Here is a 25,391-nt window from a genome sequence, read left to right on the forward strand (position 1 = left end):
TTGTTCTTATATTTATCTGTTCTTTAGCCAGGGCAGGGGAGCAAGGGGAATTTTACAGAATCAGAATTTAGTAGTGTAGGAAGGTGAAGGTAATGTTGCTTTTTTTTTACTTTTTTTAAAGTTTGTCTTGAAGTCTCACATTGGTGGTTCAGTGGTAGAATTCTCACTTCCATGCAGGAGGCCCAAGTTCGATGCCCGCCCAATGCAGTTGTTGGGCCGGGGATTTAGCTCAGTGGTTTCATTGCATGGTGGGCAAGCTCAAGGACCCGAGTTCAATCCCCAGTACCAAAAAAAAAAAAAAAAAAAGTTGTCTTGAAGACATAGGGAGATAGGAAGTACAGGAAAGGAAGGTGTTGTTTCAGCATCTCATCTTTGGTCACAGTGACCTTCGTGGGTTTAGCAGGAAGGGCAAGCCTTAAGACCATCAGCCTTGATACTGTCAGTCTCTGTCAAGCTCTGAGACTCTTAGTCTCTGCTTTGTCCTTTGTTCCTATACACTTCAGTGCTCCTCTGTAATCCTAGCACTATGAAGCAGGAGGAGGGCTATTTCCAGCCCAGTCTGGGCAAATTTGTGCCTTGGTGGGACTTTGTCTCAAAAATTAAAAAAGAGCTGGGGTTATAGTAGCTCAACGTGAAGGCCTCAAGTTCAATCCCTACTACCAAAACAATAAAAATTTTTGAAAAATTATGGAAATATCCTAGTAGATTTTTCCCTCTAAACAATTTCATGTGGCTTAAATAACATAAAGATAATTGGTTTAAAAAAGAGAACTATAATATAAACTTAAGGGCTCATAATTAAAAAGCTAGTAAAGATAAAGTGTAACTCCTGTGTCCAAGAAAACTTCCTTTTAATTCATTTGTTAAAATTGGTTAAAACAAAGAAGAACAATTAAGTGGAATTTCAAGTGGCTCAGGTTTGCCAAATTTAAAATGGCTATTTAATTGAGAAAAATATCTTTTAAACAGAAATAAAATAAATTCCACAATATTTACTAGTGTCAAAAATATGTTTAACAAATGCATTTTGTGACACCAAGAGGTAAGTATTAAAGCAAACATTTCAAAATCTAATTGATTTTGAAAATTATACCATAACTGTGCTTATCATACATTTTTCATTATGAAATATAACAACATCATTTTAATGATGAGTAGATTATCATACTATATTATATGCATATGATACCCTTAAAATATAGGCCATTCATTCTTCATTTGATACAACAATTGGAACATACATTTATTTTTCTTAATTTCTAGACATTATAACAGAATATTTCTCTTTCTGAATAATCAAGAATAGCAAATGAAATGAACTACAGTGGAAACACAAGCTGAAGTTTCTTTCATTTGTTTTTGTTTTTGCTTTATTACATAGCACTGATACTTAATACATTAAGACTTTAAATTAGTGGTTATAGATATGTGTAGATTTTCTCCACAGTAACATAAAAATTTGATTAAAGTCAAGCAAATGGAAAGTTCTGAATTAAGATTATACTTCATGTTTAACTTCATATTTTGAGAGGTGCTCTTACTTTAAAGAGCATATTCAAGGATGATGAATCTAGAAAAGGCACATCTGCAATAACAAGGGTATCATTATTTTTAAAAGGGGGAGCTCTTTATATAAAAGTAATTTATTATATAAAAAAAGACAATCAATTTACTTTATCATAGTAACACCTGTAGTATATATATATACATTTAAAATTAAATAATTTATAAACTAAAAAAGATGAACAAATTTACTTTCTTTTTTCAAAATGAAAAAAAAATTTAGCATAAGAACAAAATGCACATTTGAGAAGTAAATAGATTGTATTGGAAGACAAGAGTTTATATTTTCCATTAAAATCCATACACTAAAGAGCACATTATAGAATTGTGATTAGGAGAGGCTCTGGGATTAGAAAGATAATAAGATGGTCAAACTCATAAATCTATACCAAAACACGTGACACTGCCAAACTTTCAAAAATTTTCAGTCCTCCTTTCCTTCACTAAAGATATGATTTCTTACATCAATAATATGTACCTCTATGTTATGATTACTGGTTTGAATGAATACACAGAAACTTGTGATTATTTTTCTATATTATAAATACCTAGTGTATTGCTGAGATCATCTTCTACTTATCTTTCTTAATTTTTTTCTCAATTATTTCCATATTTTCCATGTATTCTCAGACAAAATAATGAAAAGCATTGTTTAAATAGGTGATTAAATAGTTGTTATGTTTTAAATAATTTATTATTCTTCTCACATTGTCTAAGTCCCATAATATAAATATTTGAAAATATAATTTCACTGAAATCACAAAACAAGCTTAAACCAATTACATTGTGCATAATTTATTAAAAAGACATATTTTAAGTTACTATATTTTTCATTAGAGTTATCTACTTCTATTTAGAATACTAAAATTTCTGAAGTTATTTATGTGTTGAAAATTCAGCCTCCTCTGCATAATGACAGATTTTAATTTTAAAGCTTATATTTTACTTCCCTTAATATAATATAGATATTACATAGAATTGTTGACTTGAGAAAGGACTAGCATACCTGAAAACAAAATAATTAAAACAGACTTGTTCTTTTCAGCATATCTGGATACTCACTTGTCCCTCTTTGTATTTGCAGCTAAGATCTGATTTAGATAATGGAAACAACTCTTTCCAGTACAAACTATTGGGAGCTGGAGCTGGAAATATTTTTGACATTGATGATAACACAGGTGACATATATGCCAACCAGAAGCTTGATAGAGAAGAACAATCCCTGTACATTCTGAGAGCCCAGGTAATAGACACCACTACTGGAAGGGCTGTGGAACCTGAGTCTGAATTTGTCATCAGAGTTTTGGATATCAATGACAATGAACCAAAATTCCTAGATGAACCTTATGAGGCCATGGTACCTGAGATGTCTCCAGAAGGTATTACATATTAATTTACATCAAACATATATTAGCAATAACAACAGAATTAAAATGTTCAAAATATGTGTGGAAGCAGATTATTTTAAGTTCTATATTAGTGCTTCCATCATGGTTAAGTAATTTAAAAAAAAAATCAACTACGTAGTAAAATTTTATACAATAGTGTATATATTAATATCTGTTATTATTTCAAACTTAAAAGCAATAAGAAGCTTAGATATTTTTATTTTTATTTGCACAATGATAAAATTCTATAAAATGTACTTATGAAATATAGAAAGTCAATTTATAAAACCTATGCAACTATATGCATCAAAACAATAGTATATAAAGACAAAAAACTGAAACTAGGAAAATACCTCTATGCAACTATGTTCACTTCAAGTTTCTTTTCAAACTGAATGTTACTGCTGTTAATATTTTAAATACAATACATGTAGAAGATAGTAATTTCTATAAGCTTTAAAAATTGACTGCCTTGGAAACTCAAGATATCATTCCAGTGGGGGAAAACACTTTTGTCACTAGTTGGAGAAAAAGTATTGGACTAAATTCTACAGCTGTTCATGGTAAAAGCTATCAGGAGACTAGAAGTAGAACAGAACCTTCTCAACAGCTTAAAGGCATGTACTCCATACTTTCAGTGAGAATGCCTTATATGAATGGAGAAGATACCATGCTTTCTCCTTAAGGTGGGGAACAAGGGCAGATATGCTTACTCTTTATCTGTCCATTAAACTTTGAAACCCAGGCCCAACAAAATTGGTCTGGCAATAAAATGACACAATTAGGATAGGATTGGCAAGGTAGAAGTAAAATCTTTATATGTAGATAAAATGGTCATCTACAGAGAAAGTACTAAGAAATCTCTAGGAGCCCCTACATCTTGTATTTGAATTTAGCAGGATTAGAAAACATAAGGTATATATAAAAATTCAGGTCTGTGTATACTTGCTGTAAATGAAGAATTGGATATTGAAATTTAAAAGTTATGTAGGAGTACAAAGGACCTAGAAAAGTTAAAAAAAAAAAAAAGGACAAAAAAACAATGTTGGAAGACGTTTAGTACCTAATTTTAAGACTTCTTCTAATGCTACAGTAATCAAAGCAGTGTTGGTGTAAGGAAAGACATATAGATCATTGGAATAAAACAGAGAATCTAGAAATAGAATCACACATATATGGTCCACTGAGTTTTGAGAGATTATTTCACATTAGCATTTTATAGAATATAAACTCAATTCAAGAGCCGAGGAAGAGATAGTGTTTTCAGCAAACGGCACTAGAACACCTGGTATCCATATATAAAAAATTAACCTCAACCCTTTTTTTCCATACATGAAAATAACTTGAAGGGGTCTATGAACCTAAATAAGAAAGCCTAAAAGTATAAAACTTTAAGAAGAAATTATAAGGGAAAATGTTTAGGAATTTAGGGTAGGCAAGAACTACCTAGGATACAAAAAACATGATGTATAAAAGAAAAAATTTGATAAATGAGATTCCATCAAAATTTAGAACTTTAAATGACATCATTAAAATAAAAAGTAGTCCGTAAACAGACCATATTTACAATGCATGTAACCTATGACCAGAAAATATAAAGAACTCTTACAGCTCATTAATAGACAACCCAATTAAAAGTAGACATAAGAAGATGATAAATAGCCAGTATAGTACAAGGAACGGTGTGCAACACTAGAATCAGAAAAATACTAATCATTACAATAACAAGATTGACTTATACACTCATTTGGGAGATGAAGTTAAAAGTTTTAAAAGCCTTGTCCTGACTTTTCCTTTTTGTTGGATTCTCCCCTTTGCGTTTAAATTGTCACTCCCAATGGATTCATTCTGCTGGGTTTCCTGGGCTTGTGACCCTCCTTGTCTTTTCCTAGGGTATTCCCAAAAATTTTGGAGTGCCAGTTTGGTATTCATGAAGTTCTTGAGGTGCTCTTTATCATGAAAGTATCTTATTTCTCCATCAATTTTAAAAGATAGTTTTGCAGGGTACATCAATCTGGGTTGGAGGCTGTTTTCCTTTAGGGCTTGAAATATATCACTCCAAGATCTTCTTTTGCCTTGAGGGTTTGCATTGAGAAGTGTGCTGTGATTCTGATTGGCTTTCCTTTGTATGTGATTTGTTTCTTTTCTCTCACTGCTTGTAGAATTTTGTTCTTCTGTTGGATTTCTGGAATCCTAACTATTACATGCGTATGTATAGATTTTTTTTGATCAAGGCTAGCTGGAGTCCTATATGCCTCACTTATCTCTATGTCAAGTTCTTTTCCCCTGCTTGGGAAATTTTCTGCCATCATTTCTGTGAACAGTTTTTTTTATGTCATCTGCACTCTCTCCTCTTTCTTCATTGACTCCAATTCATCTTGTGTTATTCTTCTTTGCATCATCTAGCAGCTGCTGGATTGATTTCTCATGTTCTCTTACAATTTTAAAGCAATTTTTCTTTTCCTGGTCACTAATTGCAATCTTATCTTCTATATCTGAAATTCTATCCTCACATTGCTTCATTCTGCTGCTCAGACTTTCGATGGAGTTTTTAATCTCCTGGAAATGTTTTTGCATCTGTTTAATGGATTCCATTTGTTTCCTATGTTGGGATTCCATCATGTTCCTCAGTTCCTCTATTTTTTTATCTGTGTCCTCTCTAGATTTATTAATCATGTCTTGCACCATAAGCACAATCTTTGCTGTTATCTGAGTAATTATTTCTGATTTCATTTTTCCCAGATCCTCTTTTGTTGCCAGTTAAGAGAGTTCAGGTTGTTTAGTATCAGATTTTTCCACCCTGTTTCCCCTTGGGGTTGCTGTATGTGGTCCGGAAGTCTGTTTTTGAGGCTTCTTTACATGTCTTCTCATTTCCACGGGAAGGGGGGTTGCTTCTGGTGCCTGCACAGCTCACCTTCTCTGCCCTAGGAGCATGGGATGGCAACGTGGGGGGCTTCCTTCCACGTGCTGGGACTGGCTCACCTTCTGTGCCCTAGGAGCGTGTGATGGTGGTGGGGGAGCTTCCTTCCAGGTGCCTGGACCAGCTCAGCTTCTCTGCCTAGTAATTATATTTTCTATCCCCACTCTTTTCAGGTTTACCAATTAAGTATAATCCAACAAATTTTTATAGCAGCAGGCACCTATCACATCCCTTTCAACATTAGAAAGTTTCCAATATTTATGTTGATCATTTGATTTAGTATAGAAATCAGGATGTTTTTGAAAATGGAATGACTTGTAGGTAAAACTTTAGATACCTTATTAGTTATAAATAAAGACAAACATGGCATTTCAGATTTAAAATGCAAATGAGGTCAGTTACACTGAACTGCATAATTATCAAGAAATATTTTATATCACTTTTGTATTGTTTTTAAGAAGTCACATAGGGAATTCACTTTAATCTATCATCAATATGGTACATCATAATGCAGTGATATAAAAACAGATTAAATTCAATCTAATGTAAAATATACAAATTTAAATAAATTCAACCATTTCTTAGAAAAAGAAAAATCTTTATGTATTGAAATTCATCAGATTCAAAAATTAGATTTAAAAAATTTAATGCCTTTGGACACATGAGGTAAAAACAAGACTGTGACAAATTACTCTTCTTATCCCTTCTGAACATACTGTTTGCTTTCTTAAAAACAGATTAATTTGTTTGACTTAACTTCTACTATATCAAGTTCTGAAAAGCACAGGTGATAAAAATATAAAACAAAATACCTGTGGCCTAGTTTTCAAGTGGATATTGTCAGAAAAAGAAATATAATGAAGAATACTTTTCATTGTTTTTAAGGTGACAAGTAGAGAAATAGCATCTATTTTTAGAGTTCCACTCAAGATTCTAGGTGATAAACTAATTGTATCTGAAAAATAAATGCAAAAATGATGAGACCATCAGGACTTATAAATAAATAAAAATCTTCATACTAATAAAATCAGATCTCTATGTGAATGAATAAACAGCGGGGATGATGAAATTCAATTTGATCACTGGATCATCTAACTCACCTTTTATCTGTTCCATTGTTACCAAAATTACAGAATTAGACTGTAGGTAAAAAACAACAGTACTTAACCTACATTGCGTTAAAAGAGATCATTATACAAATCTGCATCTCAAGAAATTTATTTCAGTTAAATTGAAATGCACTTGTACTAAAACTTTTAAAACAGTTTTCCTATTAGACAATTTATATCTTTGTGCTAAGAAAAGCTTGTTAAGTTTCATACTACAGAATTTAAAGCCAAGAAAATATTACATACTAAATAAATGAGTCATTTTGAAATCTATAGTTTGAATCTCTGCACAGAAACACTAAGATAAACTATGACACATATGTATACTTTAGTGTTCTGTAATAAATGTAAGCTTTAATTATGAAATGCCCTTGCCACAGGTTGCTGAGTTTCTCATTGCCTACATGATATCTAAATTAGTTTGCACATACAAATTTATAACTCTTTTATGCTTTTTGTTTGCATGGCTTCCATAATAGCTGGAGGATAAAGCATTCTCTGTGAGATGATGAGACAGCATCACACCATCAAGTTTATTACTAATGTTAAACTTAACATTTAAATGAAAAACATTCAGTATTTAGTAGAACTACTAGATGATAATAAAATTTAAATTACTCACCATTCTGTGACAGCTTTACACATTTCTCACATCAGGTTTTACTCAGTGAAGACAGAATAAGTCTGAAAAATATTATTAATACTTTCAATCATCAAATATTTTATGTATCTTTATACAAACATTTACAACATTTTATATTACATTCCATATTATCATAACAATCTAACTTATATGTAATTTCACATACACAATAAGTATTTTACCTCTTATTAACATACAATTGGCTCTTTGGAATTTTCTGAGTATGTCGTAACAAATTAAAGAAAATATCAACAAAACAGTTTCCAAAGAACACTATGACTTTTTCCTGAAGTACTTGGCACATATTTATATCCTGTGTTTCCTTCATAAGTTTCTCCACTGTAAATGATTAAATGATCAAAAACAAATGTCACATTAAACAATTTCACAAGAACTTTTAGTAATAGATAAATGTAAAGATTTAGGAACTAGCTACAAAACACATAGCCAGTAATTTAAACTTATATTTATTTAAAAGGCTCTCAATAGTGATACAGGTCAAGGATGTTAAATACAGATATAAAAATAGAATTCAGACTTATTGGATTCATTCTCTTTTTATTTTCATTTTAAGAAAAAGTTTATTGATTGGTAAGTTACTCTTAAGACAGTAACTGAGAAAACTTTTTTTCCTATTCAGCATTTGTTAATAGACACTGGTGTAAGAGGATACTTAGGTTTAAGAGTCCAGTTGTTTTGGCTCTTTGAATTTCCTACCAGTTCAGGGACTCTAAACAAGCCATAGTGACCCCTGTCAGAGATGCCTGGTGACTTTTGGGGTTTAGGTCACCAAGAGAAGGATTTTCTCACTATCTGTCTTCAATTCCTTACTGATTTGATTTCAATGAACTAAACCAAAATTTTAAAGAGTTACCACCAAATACACAATTCTGATTACAGAACAATTCTACAGTATAATGTAGGAGTGAATGATGAGGCAATTCAATGTGCATATATCCAGTGTGGGCTATTTATTTTTGTGGACCTGTGTAGATTTAATAATATAATGGTTTTCTGGAAACTAATTTATTAGCAGATTACACTTTCTTTTAAATTATTCTAGTTAATACAGTTTTATTTATTTTCTTTATTTACATATCCTTTCTTGTTGTTGATGTATTGGTTTGAGACAGCATCTCAGTATGTAGCCCAGCGTTTTTTGTTGTTGTTGTTGTTTTTTTTGTTGGTACCAGGGATTGAACTCGGGACCCTGTGCTTGCGAGGCAGGTGCCGGAACCACTGAGCTAAATCCCCGGCAACCAGCGTGTCTTTGAACTCAGTTGTGTAGCCCAGGTTAGCCCTGAACTCATGAGGATCCTCCTACCTCAGCCTCCCAAGTGCTGGGATTACAGGCATCTGCCACCACAAAATATTTCTTTATACAAATATATTATTTCATTGTACTAAGAAGTTCAGTAAATATTTTCCTATGATAAAAAATAGTTTTTTATTTCAGTGAGAAAGTTTTAAATTCCCAATTAAATGTGATTGCTGTAAAAAATTTTTTAAAAGTCTGCTATCAGATATAGAAATTCACCTTTTATATCAAATATTCTGTTTTTATTGCAAATAAAACATGAATATTTTATGTATGGTTTTTATGTCTAATCTATTTTTTTATATTTTACTTTTTATTTTGTTAATGCCCAAAATATATTATGCTGTCATAACATCAAGATATTTTATAATGTTATAATAATATTAAAACAACCTTTCATTTATGTTATGAACTCATTTGAGCCATATTCCAGTAAAACTTTAAATTGCCCAATTCAATTTTTGCTTAAGTTATGTGGAATTATAGTTGCACAATTTTTAGAATCTATATTAGAGTCCCTTTCACAATTACATAGATTATTTATTTAGGTTATATAGATACATATGCATGTGTGACATAGGCATCTATACTATATATGATAAACTGTTGTTTCCACTATTGTAACAAAATACTTGAGAAAGACAAAGGAAGAAATGTTTATTTTGGCTTATGGTATCTGAGGTTACAACTAATGATCATTTGGCATCTGTGCTTTGGTCCCATGGTGAAGCAGAACTTCCCAGCGCAGAGTATGTGTAGATCACAGTAGCTCACTTCATAAGTGACAAGAGGAAAGAAAGTGAGTGATGGGAAAATTCACTCTTCAAAGGCACACCCACAAAGACCTGCTTCCTCCAATCATGTTCCACCTGCTAGAATTTCTGTGATTCCCCAAAACACCATCAGCCTGGCCCAACTTTTCAATGCATGAACTTTTAGCAGATATTTAACAGCCCACCAGTTTCATGGAGATATCACAAATTGTGCATAAACATATAAAATACAAATGTATATTTTCATTGAAAAATAGATATGTTCTGTTCCTTCAAATGTCTTATATATATCTTATAATTCAAACTATTTTCTTGTGATTTAAAATTCACAAATACTTTTTTCTATAAAAATAAAATGTTTTAAACATTTCCATAAGTAGGCAGAAATGGGTCATTTCTTGACTAGAATAGTTCCAGTAATATTTTAAAGAATTACCACAATTCATAGCAATTATCAAGATGCTGGTAGGGAATCCAATGACCAAGAGATGGGAACCACATTTCTTATGTACATTTTGAGAGTGGTTCTAGCATAAAACAGTGATCCTAACACAAAAAGAAGTGCTTACAGAATCTGAGAAAGCCTGCTGTACTTGAAAAGAGCTTTTTTGTGATATTTATAATAGCTCAATCATTTTGTGTCTCTGATATTACTGACAAAAAGGTATTACATATATTCTTATTAAATTAGAGTAGAAATTAATTATTTATGTGTCAACCAGCAAGTAAGTTGACCTATATTTAATTGATAATATGAGAAAGGGGACTCTATGAGACAATTGATAATTTCTATTGAAAGACACACTATTCATCTCATATCAATTTTGTCAATTTTGTGCCAACTACTCAATTGATTCCCAATTATAAGTGGATCTGCATATTGATTCTCTTACCGTCTTCATGGAAAACAGAGACATATACAATCTATCAAATGTTTTGTGTTTCTGGATTGCTTTGATATTTATTCATTATTGTTGTTCTTTTATCACACTCAACTCTTTCTTGAATATTTCTCCAGAATGTAAATTATTGATCAGGAAAATATTCAGGATCGCATATCTTTATTCTGTTAAAAATTTAAATATCTGAGAGCATTTACAATTGTTTATTCTATGAATTTGAATACCACAAATAAATGAACAGGAAAAAAGGAAGTAGGAATCAACTAAAATATGACAAAGATAATAGAATAATGTTAAAATTGAGCATTGTAAATATCCTTCTCAAATTTACAGCCAAAATTTTCAAAATAAGAGTAATAATTAGAAGGAAAATAGTTCACTATTTTTTTTTAAATACTGCTGCATATTTTTGCATGGTAACCTTATAAAAATAGTAAATCATTGTATAGCCATTAGTAGTTCCTACCAAGCATTGATCACCACTGATACAATGTAGATTTATCTCATTTCTATAGGTTTGGTATTTTATACATATCACAGTTCCCAGAGACTGATAAGTATTTCTCTAGAAATCTAAGTTCATATGAGAGAGGTAGTCTCCTTATGTAATATACCACAATTTATATACATTATATTTCTAAGAGTTTAACTTTTTAAAAAATTTCCACACAATCAGAGATATTATTTTATAACATATAAACAGACTATGAAATGATATCTATGCAGTAGAGTTAAGAGAATAGTAGCTTAAGACACCGAAGAGGTAAATTTTGATTAGAAGTAAATGAAGCATCAAATTAAAGTGTACCTTTAAAAATTAACTAGTAAAAAGAATCTAACTCCCTAACTCAATTTTCTGTGAACAAGGTGTGGGGTGATTGGTGAGAGTCCTTGCATTTCTCCTTCATCCTGATTATTATTCATATAATCTTAAGTTTAGAACTCTAAAGTCAAAGATTTCTTTTAGTCAGTGCTTAGCAATACCATGATTTTGATCAGAGTTCCTGAAGAAAAAGTTAGGTAACATAGTCATGGACACCAGGATGGGAAACTCTTATGCTAAAAAAAAAAAAAAAAAAAATAGACAGAAACATAATGTGGAAATGGAGAAGAAAATGGTTGAATGCACTGAAGGGTAGTTAAAAGAACAAAATTTTAAAAAGAAGGAGCTTAAGTGGTGCATGGAGGAAGGAGGAGGGGCAGGGAAAGGGGATGGAAAAAGAGAATTTTGATGTATTATGCACATGTATTAATTCCCCGCAAGGAATGAAAACATCATGAACTGCAAACATTAGTAATACAAAAATTAAAAAGTAAAAAGAATAAGTCTGTCCAAATGAGTTGATTTAATTAATTGTCCTTATCAACTATTTTATTTGAAAATATTTTGCTACTGCATCTAAGTATTGCTAAACCACATGAAATTAATGTATCTATTTGTTGAATATTTGAGGTAATTAAGTATTCAAAAGGGTACGGTTTTTTCCTGTACTTTATTCTTGTTTTCTGAGTCAGGTGACAGCATTACATATTAAAATTATATTGTTAAATTAGTGGTAACATATACTGTATGATAATAAAACAAATATTAATGTTAAATTTTTATGCTGGTTGTAATTAATGAGCAAAATAGTGAATTAAAGTAGCAACAAATATATACTATTGAAGATTAGGGTAAAAGTTTCAAGAATAAATGAAGTAGAGAAGAGATTTCTTAATATAGTGTCTGTTTATAAAGCCAGATTATAGATAAACTATTATAAATTTATGATGCTGATTGTGAAGAACACTAGCGGCTATTTGATTATTTTTTTCATTCGTACCACTTTTTTTCCCATTATATACTACGGTTTTCAACAAATGTGAGTTTCCAAGAAAATTAATAATCCTGGATTTCATATTTATAGAAATGTAATTTTAAAAGCTCTACATTTTCGATGCTATCTTACAATATTGAACATTTGTATTAAATGTACTTATAGTTGTTCCACTTGATTTCCTTGTTTATTACTTTTAATGGCAATACTTTATTTATATCTGCTAGATTTGCCTTCTTTTGTTAATCTTCAGAGCAAGTACATATATAAAAATGAATTAAATTTCTAAATATTCTAATTGTGTATGGTAGTTAAGTCTAGTTTTGTACAGGAGTAATTTGTTTTTCATAAAAACATTATTCTTGTATTTTAGGAACAGGAAGTAAAGTGAGATTTTGTTTTACATCATCCTACTGACTAAATAAAGAGTGCTTTAAAAAACTGGATTTATTATTGAACCAAGTGAAAGTCCTAATTTTCTGTTAATACATCTTTTCTCTTCAGGTACGTTTGTCATCCAGGTGACAGCAAGTGATGCAGATGACCCTGCCAGTGGCAATAATGCTCGTCTCCTCTACAGCTTACTACAAGGGCAAGCATATTTTTCTGTTGAACCAACAACAGGTATTTGTGAATAAGACAAAATGCAATTTAACCTCATTTTACAGCAGGCTAAAATCAGCAAAAATTACTTAGAAACATGTTATACATTAGACCTAAATATTAGATAAATGAATGGGTATTAATTCTTAAGCATTCAATTAGCCTTAGAATTAAAGCTTCTTTTCTAAGATTAGAAGATTGAATTTTCCATTGTAATTCTCATATGATTTATGTATGTGTTCTAAAACATATGTAAGGATTCTTATAAATCAGTTAGAAAAGATACAGCCCAACTGAAAAATATGAAAACAGACATTTACAAACAATTGTAAAAAAGAGGATATAAATATAAAATATAAATAAAAATATTAAATATATAAAATCTATAAATATATTTATATAAATCTATAAATATAAACATAAAATATATAAAATAAATAAAATATAAATAAAAACATAAATATAAAATATAATACAATTTATCTATCAAAAATATATATTGAACACATACAATTTACAGAACAATAATTTATTTAATAAATACTATTTGTTGTGTACAAAATCAAGATTAACCTTGAATGAGTCAACCACTTAGGAGCTGATGGTATTTAAAGATGAAAGAATGTCATAACTAATTACTAAATATGTAAGAAATACAAGAAGTACAATCTCTATGGTTGTCATTGGGAAGAAATACTTTTAATTTGTGATATAAGAGGTTTAAGTTCCTAAAGCGTTTCATTGAATCTTTAAATATTTCTAATTTATTCATTTACTCAGTAAATATTAAAAGCCTCAGCCTTTCTCAATTAAGAGTTCTTGACAGTCATATTTTAATGAATGTGATGAGTGCCTATGTTCTAAATTATTCCAAGGATGATACATACATTTTATCATTTGTAATGCACAGGAAAGACATCATTTTATTACATGCAGTGAATGTTTTAAAATACTAAGGCTTAGCCAGGAGCAGTGGGACATGCCTCTAATTCCAGTCCTATGGGAGGTTGATGCAGGAAGATCAGAAATTGGAGCCCATCCTGCGGTAGTTAGTGACTTAGTAGCTCAGTGCGAATGTCCTGGGTTCAATCCACATCAGTAAGTAAAAATAAAACCCAAATATATTGGGCTTTAAATTTTTCACACAGTCCTGTTTGAGAAAGGATATGTACCAGTTAAAAAAATATACTAGATATTTAGAGATATAATATTGCAATATTTAAAATAATAACAGCTAAGAAAACCAAACATAAGCATGAACCTTTCACTGTTGGAATTTATAGATAGTAAACACATGACTACTAGTAAATGGATACATTTAAGGTGTAACAAAAAAGACACAATGAGAAAAGGAAAGTGAGGGCAACTTATGTTGTGGTTCAAGGCAAGCACAGTGAAACCAGAATGCTATACTGATCCTACAGTCAAAGGGAAGAGAGAGTGAAATGACATTCCAGCTTCTGGGGGGAAATGTAGCAGAAATTCCTAAAATAGGAAGGAGTTGAAAATATTGGACTAGCTGAATGCCAGTTTATATGATATTTTAGGAAGGTTCTACCAGTGTTCTTAGTATTATGTTGAGAAGTCTAGACTCTGGACAGAGTTGCTGTTGAATTTATTATTGTTATTGTTCTCCAGGCCAGAGTTCATCACTGTGTAGTGGTTCAACATACAATAAGAGAATGATTGTATAGTGGAATTCTTAAAAATTAGTGAGGAAGCCAGGGATTTAGCTCAGTGGTTTCAACTCCTGCTATGCAAGTGCAAGGACCCGAGTTCGATCCCTGGCACCAAAAAAAAAAAATTAGTGAGGAAGATGATATGGTTAATAATAAAAACAATAATTAGAATTTTATTTTATTTTAAAGGAATCATAAGAGTATCTTCTAAAATGGATAGAGAGCTACAAGATGAGTACTGGATAATTATTCAAGCCAAGGACATGATTGGACAGCATGGAGCACTGTCTGGAACAGCAAGTGTATTAATTAAACTTTCAGACATTAATGACAATAAGCCTATATTTAAAGACAGTAAGTAGAAAACTGTGAATTTTCATCATAATGTATACATAAGGATGCTGAATAAAGACAGATGTTAGAGTTTGCATTCTAAAAGCACTGTGCCAATGCGAGATTTGCATAAATTAAATCTTATAACTGTTCCAAGGTATAATTAAACTATGAAAGTCACATACAAATAAATGGATAATGTATCAGTGTTCTATTGCTGTTTAACAACTTGCCACACATTCCATGACTTACAACAAACTAACTGTATTTAAAAAGCTCAGTGTGGGCCTATCCAAAATGCGGTCATGGTGTCTGGAAGGGTAATGCTATTTTTGGAAACTGGAGGGGAGAATTCATTTCCTTTCTCATTTGACTGTTGGCAAAATTCAGTTCTTCATATTTGTAGGACTGCAGTCTTTGTTTCCTTAATGGCTGTTAGTTGGGGAACACTAATTCTTAGAGGCTTGCCTCCAGTTCTGGGCATAGCCCACCCTCCTCAGAAGCAATTAGAGGTATTAAACATTTCTTACACTGACATCTCTTTGACAGATGCTTTAGTTTCTTCCAATTCTAAGGATTCCTATGTTTAGATTTCATCTGCTTGGATTAACCAGGATGATCTCTCTATTCAAAGTCACAATAAGTTGAATTCCCTCCACAAGTTTTACTTCTTTTTGTCAATTTAGATAACATATTATGGTATCAAGGGTTAGGACATGGATTTACTTGTGGGATCATTCTGCATACCATATGCAATTATTTAAAATAACTATTTTCTATTTTTCATTGTTGTAGCAAGAATAGGGCACACTTTCTCTGATCATTTCTGTATGAACACAATTTAAATCACATGAAATTTCTTTTCAACAAAATGTCTTTTTTTGGGAGATTCTTAGCTACAGAAATACATTTACAGCCATTTGTCAAAAGCACGAACAACTATCTTTGTAAAGAATTTTGACAAACCTGTAGGAAAGAAAGTAGCAGATAAAAATAATATATGCATATAAATATGTATATACATATATGTTTATGTGTTTATATACATATATTTTCGGCCATACCATGATCTTCTAGGTGTTGATTGTCGATATACGGAAATAAAACTCTCTTTTGATTGCTTTTCCTTCTCGTTCCTTCTCCATTGCCTTGGCCATTCCTCAAAGTCAAGTGAAATCATAGGCAGTTTGACAGCTCAAGTGAAGTTGTATTTTCACTGATTTGCTTCTAGTAGAAAAGTAGATGTATAATCAAAGGAAGTTGACATCATGCAAATTTGTTTTCAAATTCTGGGTTTGCCATTCACCAAGTGGGTATACTTGAGAATGACTGTCACTGTGTAGACACCCACATAGACACATGCATCTAAATAATGTAGACACTGTTGTTCTCGGGTTAGTCAGTTCTTTCCAAGCTAGGATTGTCTAATCTCCTGGTTACTCAAGAAAAAAAATTATGCATCATATATGCTGTTTTTGTCAACAGTGAATAACATCTATAACAGAGGTCCTTTCAGATTATAATGAACCTGAAATTTTTCTATCCATTCCTATTTTTAGTGTATCTTTCTATGTTTAGATACATGGATACCATTGTGTTACAGTTGCCTAATGTGTTCAACACAGTAAAGTGTTGTATAGATTTGTAGTTTAGAACCAACAGGGTTTCCTACATAGCCCAGGTATGTAGTTGGCTATAAAGCCTAAGTATGTAAGGATATTCTGTGATGTTTGCATACCAACAAAAGCATCCCAGGATACACTTCTCAAAACAGCCCCATTGTTAAACAACACATGGCTGTGTTACTAATCTAGATATTTGCTTCTACTGTATCACTCAGTTTTCAAAATTTTAGTTTAAAAGTTTGACATTGATATGAGCCCCCCCCCCAAAAAAAAAACAACAACCATGCTGATTCTCTTTGAATGAGATACTGGCAAAGGGCAAGAGCTTGCAACTTCCGTGACGTGGTGAAATGTGTGAGGAATATTGCTGTCTCTTCTTCCTAAAAAATATGACTTCTAAAGGAGAAAAAGAAGTCTAAAGCTGGAAGAGAAGGACATTATAAAATAATTGACATATAATACATAAAAAGTATACACTGAACACTGGATACACTGAACAAGTTTAGCCCAAGTTCAAGAAGATGATGGTGAACGAGCAAATTTAAGTCTCTGAAAGGCAGAACTCAATGGAAACTTGAAGCATCTAGTATCTTTATTAATTTTTACAATTCTTTATTTCAAAACTATTATCAGAAAATTAGAATACTTAAAATATATTTTAAAATTCCCTTATTTATTCAGAATCCACATGTAAAATTATGACATCACTGTTGTCAGACAGATTTGAGTATGGGTGAAGCAGACATCTGATTTTTTACTCATGTTTCCATCAGTTTCCTCCGTTGAAACCTTGTTTTTCCTATCTCAGTTGAAATGTCCTTTATGTACACCCACACTTGTGGACAACATTTCTCATCCCCCCATCTGGAACATCACTCAAATATTCCTCTCCTTTATGTTGACAATTTTATTCCTGCTGGATCATTGCTATTAGCACCCAAATGCTTGTGATTATTTTCCTCTCATGTTTAAAAGAAATGCAAACAAAAACAATGCCTTGATATCTCTTCCATTTTTAGCTAATAACACTGTCCCCCCTCCTTGGTCTTTCTCTTAGAGAAAATTTCTTCACTTGATCTTGGCCAAAAGGCCGAGAAGTGATTAGAGAAAATTTCTTAAGAGTGTTATGAACACTTTGTTCTGTTACTTTCCTTAAACTGGAATCCAGTCCATTTGGGTTTCATCCAAACCATTCGACCAAGCAGATTTTATTTACATCAATAATGTATACTAACCAAAACTAAAGTCAATTTTAGTTATAGTTTGGCTTCTTGACTTGATTTGACAGAGTCAAATACTCCTTTCATGAAACACTGTCACTCTCTTATTTGCTTTTTCTTCTAGTTTAGCTAGTTATTTTTTCTTTATTTACTAGTTCCAATTCATCTCTCTATATTTAAAATTTTAGAGTATTTATGGGATCAAGCCTTTGACTTTATTGGTCTTCCTGCTATACCTATTTCTTGATCTCGCCCACCCATATGGCTTTAAAAAAGACCTCTGTGATCAAAACTTCCAAATACATAGCTCCATTCTGAATTTTTGTCATGAACTCCATATATAAACATCTAACTTCCTACTCATCATCTTCGTTATCATTTCATACAAATTTAAAATTTAATATTTAATGTATTTTATTGAGCTTCTGAGATAATCTTCCTTCTCCAAACCTCTTATTCTTATAGATTTTCCCATGTGAATCACTAACAAATTCATTTCATTCTTTCAAGCTGGCGTCTTGCTAAATATAATCACCACTTCATAAGAAGATTTAATAATATAATTCAAATCTTACCAGCCATTTTCAGGTCAATTCTAATTCCTTATTCACCCTGATCAGTTCTACACAATTCCTGATAATTTCTGATTTTTTGTGTTCTGTAAGCAAACACACACACACACACAAACATACACACACACACACAAACATGCATTCACACATCCCATATGAGAGTAGAAAATAATTTTATTAGAGACTCAAAAGTTATTTCTTGTTTTCCTTTTCTCTTTCTCAGACCAAGCATTAAATCCTCTGACAATCTTGTTGGTTCTGTATTAAAAAATATCTGAATACGTCTCACTACCTCCATTCCTGCTGACTTGGAACACGCCACCACCTGAATTTGTTTCTAATAATACAATATGCAGTCATCTAGTCTCTCTGCTTATGCCATCACTCTAATTTATTTCAGTACAGCCTTATTGATCCTGTTAAAATGCAAAGTCAAAAACTATCTTGTCTATGTCTTCCCATCTCACTCAAGAAAAAGTCAAAATTGTAGTGTAAACTAATTGGTCCTTATGTTGCTACGTGATCTACCATCTTTCAGTCCTGGCCACAATCTCTGGAAATATACCCAGATTGTCTATCTTTTGCTCTCTGAAAAGCCAATACCAGGCAAATGGACCCCACCCTGTTTCCAGAACAATCTGATTTCTGTCTTTTTATTTTCCTGAAATTTTATTTAAGATGTTCATTTCTTTACTTCAATTCCTATCCAACAATACAATTCCACAATCAATACTTTGTATTATAAAAATTTTAAGTCGTCAAAGCACAATGTTTCCTTAGTGCATAACAGTATCTTATTTATTGTATGCTTTATCTCAAGGATGTAAGCAGAAATAGGAAACTTTCTTGTTATAGGGAGAGGCCGAAGAAGGGAATCTCACAAAAAATTGTTACATATATATACATATATATCTATACATTCTTTTTATTATTTGATTTTTTTGAAACAAGGTCTTGCTGTATAGCTCAGGCTGGCCTTGAACTCACTATATAGACTAAGCTGACCTAGGAGTTATGGCACTCTTCCTGTCTCAGCCTCCCAGATGTTTTGATTGCAGGCATGCACCACCACACCTGGCCTTTTAAAATACATTTAAAAAGATAATTTGTGTTGATAAGTGATTTTTGAATATATGAAAATCTGCACGTACTAAGTGATGTTTGAAGAAACTGTTTTGGTTGTTTCTAATTTTGAAAGCTGCAAGCTTAGTATAAGCTCAATAAAACTAAAATATAAGGCATTTGCTTTCAAGTTTATGAAAATGCCGTTGTTTTCTCCAAATTATTGACAATTTTTAATTTGTACAAAGAAACAAAAATTATTTTTGTTTTCCACAATGGAGAAAAATTACTCCACAATTAAATTCATACTTTCACTCTCAAAAATCTCCCAACAATATATTAACAAGAATAATATTACTATAATTTTTAAAAGAATTACATTCTCAAAATGTAATTTTGAAGGTTGTATGTTTCTAAAGGAACCAATAGTCTCTTTAAAAAATTTCATTGTATGTGTCATTTTTAATTCTAGGTAGTATCGTTCTATAGAATATTGACATGCATGATTATTTTTTATTTTTCAACATAAATTGCAAATAATAATTCAAGAATGACAGAATTCTTTATTTGTTTTATACATGTTGCTTCTGGAAAAAAATAAAATTCATTAACTTGTGGTTATAGCTATGTATGTTAAATATATTTTCTGCTGGGTTTGGGCCAGCAAACCCTGATGGAGAGAGACAAATGAAGATGCAAGACACAGAAAATCTTCGTCCACTGGGATGGAGTGCAGTCCTGAACTGAATCAAACCTTCAGATTTATTGAGGAAGAGCAAAGGCATAGAGTTCTGAGTGCAGATGTTTGTTTTGAGTAGCAAGGCATAGTGACAGTTTAGCTGAATAATTAACTTTTATCTGCTTGTCTCCTAGGGAGCTTCCTTGTTTTCCCCATGAGGTTCATCTCTCTGCCAGTTGACAAAACATCTTGTCTTCAATATGTTTCAGGTCTTTGGAATTAACAGTCTTCAGACCCTGAGTCAACCACAGCAGACATGGACTCATTGGGTGTTGCAAGAAACTCCACAATTTACCATCATTTTCTCATTAACAAATCATTTGTGTCACTTCAGCTCCAACATTGTTTAGCACTTACATCCATGAACTAACACTCTTCCATCATTTTTCTTTATATTTCCACTATGGGTAATGTGATTCAAGCACACAACCTCAATTCAGACTATTAAACTTAAAACTCACCTATGTCTTTAGTCTTTCACACCTTTAATCTACACTTAAATTCATTAACAACTTCAGATATCAATGAATATTCATGTAAATTGAAAAACTATCACATTTAATACTGGATGGTACAAAATACAGCATAATGACAATAAATCAGGAATGTTTGGTAAAGTGTGTGCATAAAAATTTGGGGTTGTATGTTCTGATTTTAAGATTACCTAAGATATTTTTAAAAGCAAAAATACTCAGGAAATTAAGGAAATGTTCCTTGTTTTTAAAAATGAAAAAAACTGTACAGATATATAAAGACACACTCTAAGAGATATATTGAAATTTAGAACAAGAAACTTACAGTGTAGGTACAGGTTTTCCTACAAATCACAAAAAGTGAATGCTGTATTTGGAAATTTCACAAATTTCTGTTTTTATGCAAAATAACTTGAGATTTTTTTCTCTAAAGTTTTTTTTGTTGTTCAGATTCTTTTATTGGTACATTTTAGGCATACAATATGTTTACATTTATCATTGGGTGCTTATACCTGTACATGATGTATCTTAGTTCTTATTTTTTCCCCATTACCTGTGTGCCCTTCACCCCTCCACCTTTCCCTATTTACATAGACTTTGTTTCCATTTTTTTTCTTTTTTTCATAATTTCTCTAAAGGTTTTTATCGCCTAACTGTCTCTGAATCTGCACCCGCTGGGAAAACTATAGGAAAAATTACAGCATATGATAATGACATAGGAGAAAATGCAGAAATGGATTACCTTATTGAAGATGATGATTCTCAAACATTTGACATCATTACCGATAATGAAACTCAGGAAGGAATAGTTACATTAAAAAAGGTAAATATATGAAAATTAATTGCTTTGCAGAATAGTGCAAAATTAAATCAGAAATATGCATAATTATTCTGTGTACTTTGTTGGTTTTTTGCTCCATTAAGTAATTGAAATGAGAATCCATGATTGATGTTGAGGGAGAAAATGAGTTTAGAGATAAAAGCTTTCTTTTTTAATAGATTTTCTTGAATTGTATGAAGAAATGTTAAAGAGAAAGATTTTAAAATAAAGAACATTTTCTTAAAATGATCTTAAATAAGTGAAAATTAATTCTCAATTCCATAAGCTATTTATGCCCCATAAAAGTATAATTTTAAACCTAGATGAAATCCAGGAGATCTTTTGAAAATCAGAAAGGGACTAAGAGGTATTGGGATGGGGGAAAGGGAAAGGAAAGGAGATGTAAAAAAGAATTAAAATGTGTCATGTACATGGCCAAGCTATTAACAACGAACATGTTCACTATGTGCTGCAAACATATACTAATAAAATGTGAAAATCTAGCGATCTCACATCATTTGAAAGATAGAGGTATGTGATAAAATACAATATTTTATGGGTGTTTAATGATGATATCAAAGTAATCTATGTACATGGAGCGTAAAACCAAACTAAAAAGTAAATGACAATTACTCTCTTTGTAAATGACAATTACCCTCTTTGTAGCATTTTGAGTTACTAAGGTCATTTGTATGTTCTGTGCATACTGCTTTCTTTGTAGGAAGTGGATTTTGAACAGCAGAGCCATTATAGCATTAGAGCCAAAGTTAGAAACCGCCATGTAGAGGAGGATCTCAGGAACTACCATGTGGAAGCTTCCAGCACTTTCATTAAGGTGCAAGTGGAAGATGTTGATGAACCTCCGGTTTTTCTCTTCCCATACTATGTATTTCAAGTTTTTGAAGGAAACCCAAATGGATCATTCATAGGCATAGTGTCTGCCATAGATCTAGATCAAAGGAAATCACCTATCAGGTAAGTCTTTCTGTATTAGTAAATGAGTAAACACCAACTGGTGTGGAAATAAAACTTCATGCAAATGTAAATAAGGATATGCCTCATCTATATATGTTTGTATGATATTTAATATGTTTGCAATAATTTAAACAAATAAGTTAAAATATAGTCATTGTTGGTTGAGATGCATTTACATAGAGATTTGCAAGCATGTGCCAGAAATAAGTAATAACCAATTAATAGAGAATATAATTTGCTTTCCTTAATTAGCATAGAGACTGACTGTTCATGTCAGAACAAAATCAATGCTGGTCAAGATGGGCCTTATTTAATTAATATTTAATTGATATTTTGGTCAAAAATGGAAAAAGTTTTACAAGAGTGAATAGGAGTAAAAGCAACAAAGTATAATGACTTAGAAATAAATGTACTACAATAAAAATTACTATCCATTAACATAGTCTGTTTTTAATTACTGTTTTTCAAAATGTGGGTTGTATTCTTCTTGGATATAAAAACAATTTTTAAATGTATTTATTATTGCCACCTTTTCTCATTCACCTACTTTTACAAACCACAATCAAGAGAATTACCGAAATTTGTGGGTATTGACTGAGACCTCACTATGGTTTGATCTTTGGAGATTCTGCTGGTACGCTGAAGGAGTGCTATTCCTATCTGATATTTCTACTATTCATTTTTAATCTCTATTCATAAGAAGCTGCCTTTCAATATATAAATAGTTCTTACTTGGTTGTAGTGGTTTCAGTAATTTCGTATGTTTAATTGTAGCCCCCAAATCAATTGTGTATTTAAAAATTATATCTACTAAAGTATTAATTGTTAGAATACAAAGTAATATAGAATTTGAGCATCCTTGATGATTAAGATTTTCAATGTTTTCATTTATAATAATAAAGATATGGAAACTAATCTTAGGGATGTGATTAAGGGAATGAATTATGAATGATTTGTAATGATAATTATAAAGTATAATTTAAAAACATAATATGCAGTTGTAACACAGAAGTAACAATTCCATTATCTACTATATGAAAAAATACAATCAATACATGTGAAAAAGAAGCAGGATAGAACAAAACATGAAAAGGTTATGTGTTTTATGGTGTTATCACTGATGGGTGCTTAGCTTTTATCAACTAAAAATATTTGAATGATTATACTGAAAATAATTATTTTGAAAATAATTTATGACTACCTATCAAAGTAATGCCTTTCAACTTTCAATAATTTCATAATTATCAAGTTGTCTTTTAAACTATATATATTGGATTACTGAGGATACAGGGGTTTCTATTGTGGGTGTTTTCCTCCATATGGCATAGCTTGATTTAGTCAATATACAAAATATATCATGAAAGCAAAACAAGCACATTTCATTCTCTCTCTCTCCCCTTCCCTTCCTCCATCCTTCCTTCTCTATCTTTTTAGAAAATACAGGAACACAAACAGTAAAATGATTTCAATTTGAGCTATAATTTGACAATTTGTCTTCCTTAATCCTCTTTCCATAGTAAGAGTTGGAATAACCAAAGGAAATATCAAGGTATTATATTTTAGCCTTAGGGATGTTCCACTGTTTTGATGGAAATAGAATAATGCACAATAAACAAAGTAAGTTTTTCCTTATTTACTCATTTATTTGAAATTATCCAGTTTTACCTACAAAGAATCACTTGGTGTTTTTTGGAAGCATGGAAATTTGTAGGTTTCATTTTTGTAAGTCCTGGATGGAATCAATAAACTAATTGAACAAAATATTCTTGTTATTTGTTAAGGTTAAGAAAACTTTAGAGCAAGATCTACTCTGAATGAATAAAATTAAGCTATTCAGTAAATATTTTGAAAACAATTTTATATATATATATATATATATATATATATCCCTATTTATACTTGAAAATGAGATGATATAATTGTTTTAAGGGCCCTGGGGACAACTGTAACAAAATTAATCTATTATAATTTGCAATTTTGTAATATCTTGTATTACTATATTTATGTCTTCAAATTTATATATTCAAATTTTAAACCCTGATATAATGGCATTAAAAAATAGAATTGACTCAGAATGGTGGACCACCCAGGAATGTGATTAATGCCCTTATGAAAGGCATTCTGGAGTGCATTCTCACCCATTCTGCATTTTATGGATAAATGGAGATGGTAGTAGTTTGGAATAGGATGGAAGAAGGTTCTCACTTGGACCCAATTCTTTTGGCATCATAACCTTGAACTGCCAACTTCCATATATTGTTGTTTATAAGAAATCCATGCTACAGTAATTTGTATTATCAATTGACCTAAGACAATTTTCAAATTTTACAGATACCACAATAAGAAATATGATAATCTTTTGTCATTATTGCTGTAATTTATTCTTTGTGCATTTTTGAAGTTTTCTTTTGAACTATAGTCAAAGGCTATAGTCAAACCTATAGTCAAAGTTTGAAGTATTTTAGGAGTGTAAGAAAGATGGCATATTATTATTCTACTAGGAAAAAAGACCAAGTTAACCTAAAGCAAGCAGAAAAAAGAAAATAATAAAGATTAGATCAGAAAGATGAAATTAAAATCAATAGCAAAATTATGTACAGAGGCCGGTTCTTTCCAAAACATCATACAGTTTGAAAAATATATTAATCTCTACCTAGATAAATGAAGAGTGACAGAGAGAGAGAGAGAGAGAGAGAGAGAGAGAGAGAGAGAGAGAGGCTGACAGATCAAGAGGGGAGGAAAAGACAGAGCTAGAGAAACAGGAAGAGAGGATATAAATATGAAATTTTATCAGAAATGAAATAAAAATTAATGACTCTACTGATGTTAGAAAAATTACATACAATTCTATGAACTC

General features: G+C 31.3%; 1 protein-coding gene across 6 annotated transcripts in view; it reads left to right on the top strand.

The window, feature by feature from the left end:
• The window catches only part of Cdh19 (cadherin 19), a 119,925-nt gene that overhangs the window by 29,279 nt on the left and 65,255 nt on the right, over window positions 1-25,391 (top strand). For all 6 annotated transcript variants that reach the window (XM_087191516.1, XM_087191513.1, XM_087191518.1 and 3 more), the window contains 5 exons: window positions 2,648-2,942; window positions 12,938-13,057; window positions 14,905-15,069; window positions 21,378-21,562; window positions 22,281-22,534. In XM_087191516.1, coding sequence (XP_087047642.1) covers window positions 2,648-2,942; window positions 12,938-13,057; window positions 14,905-15,069; window positions 21,378-21,562; window positions 22,281-22,534 — 1,019 coding nt within the window. The remainder of the gene's footprint in view (window positions 1-2,647; window positions 2,943-12,937; window positions 13,058-14,904; window positions 15,070-21,377; window positions 21,563-22,280; window positions 22,535-25,391) is intronic.

Source organism: Heterocephalus glaber, unplaced genomic scaffold (genome assembly GCF_053883595.1).
Source record: "Heterocephalus glaber isolate CG9 unplaced genomic scaffold, H.glaber_assembly_v1.0 deba00000331, whole genome shotgun sequence".
Taxonomy (NCBI): Eukaryota; Metazoa; Chordata; class Mammalia; order Rodentia; family Bathyergidae; genus Heterocephalus; species Heterocephalus glaber.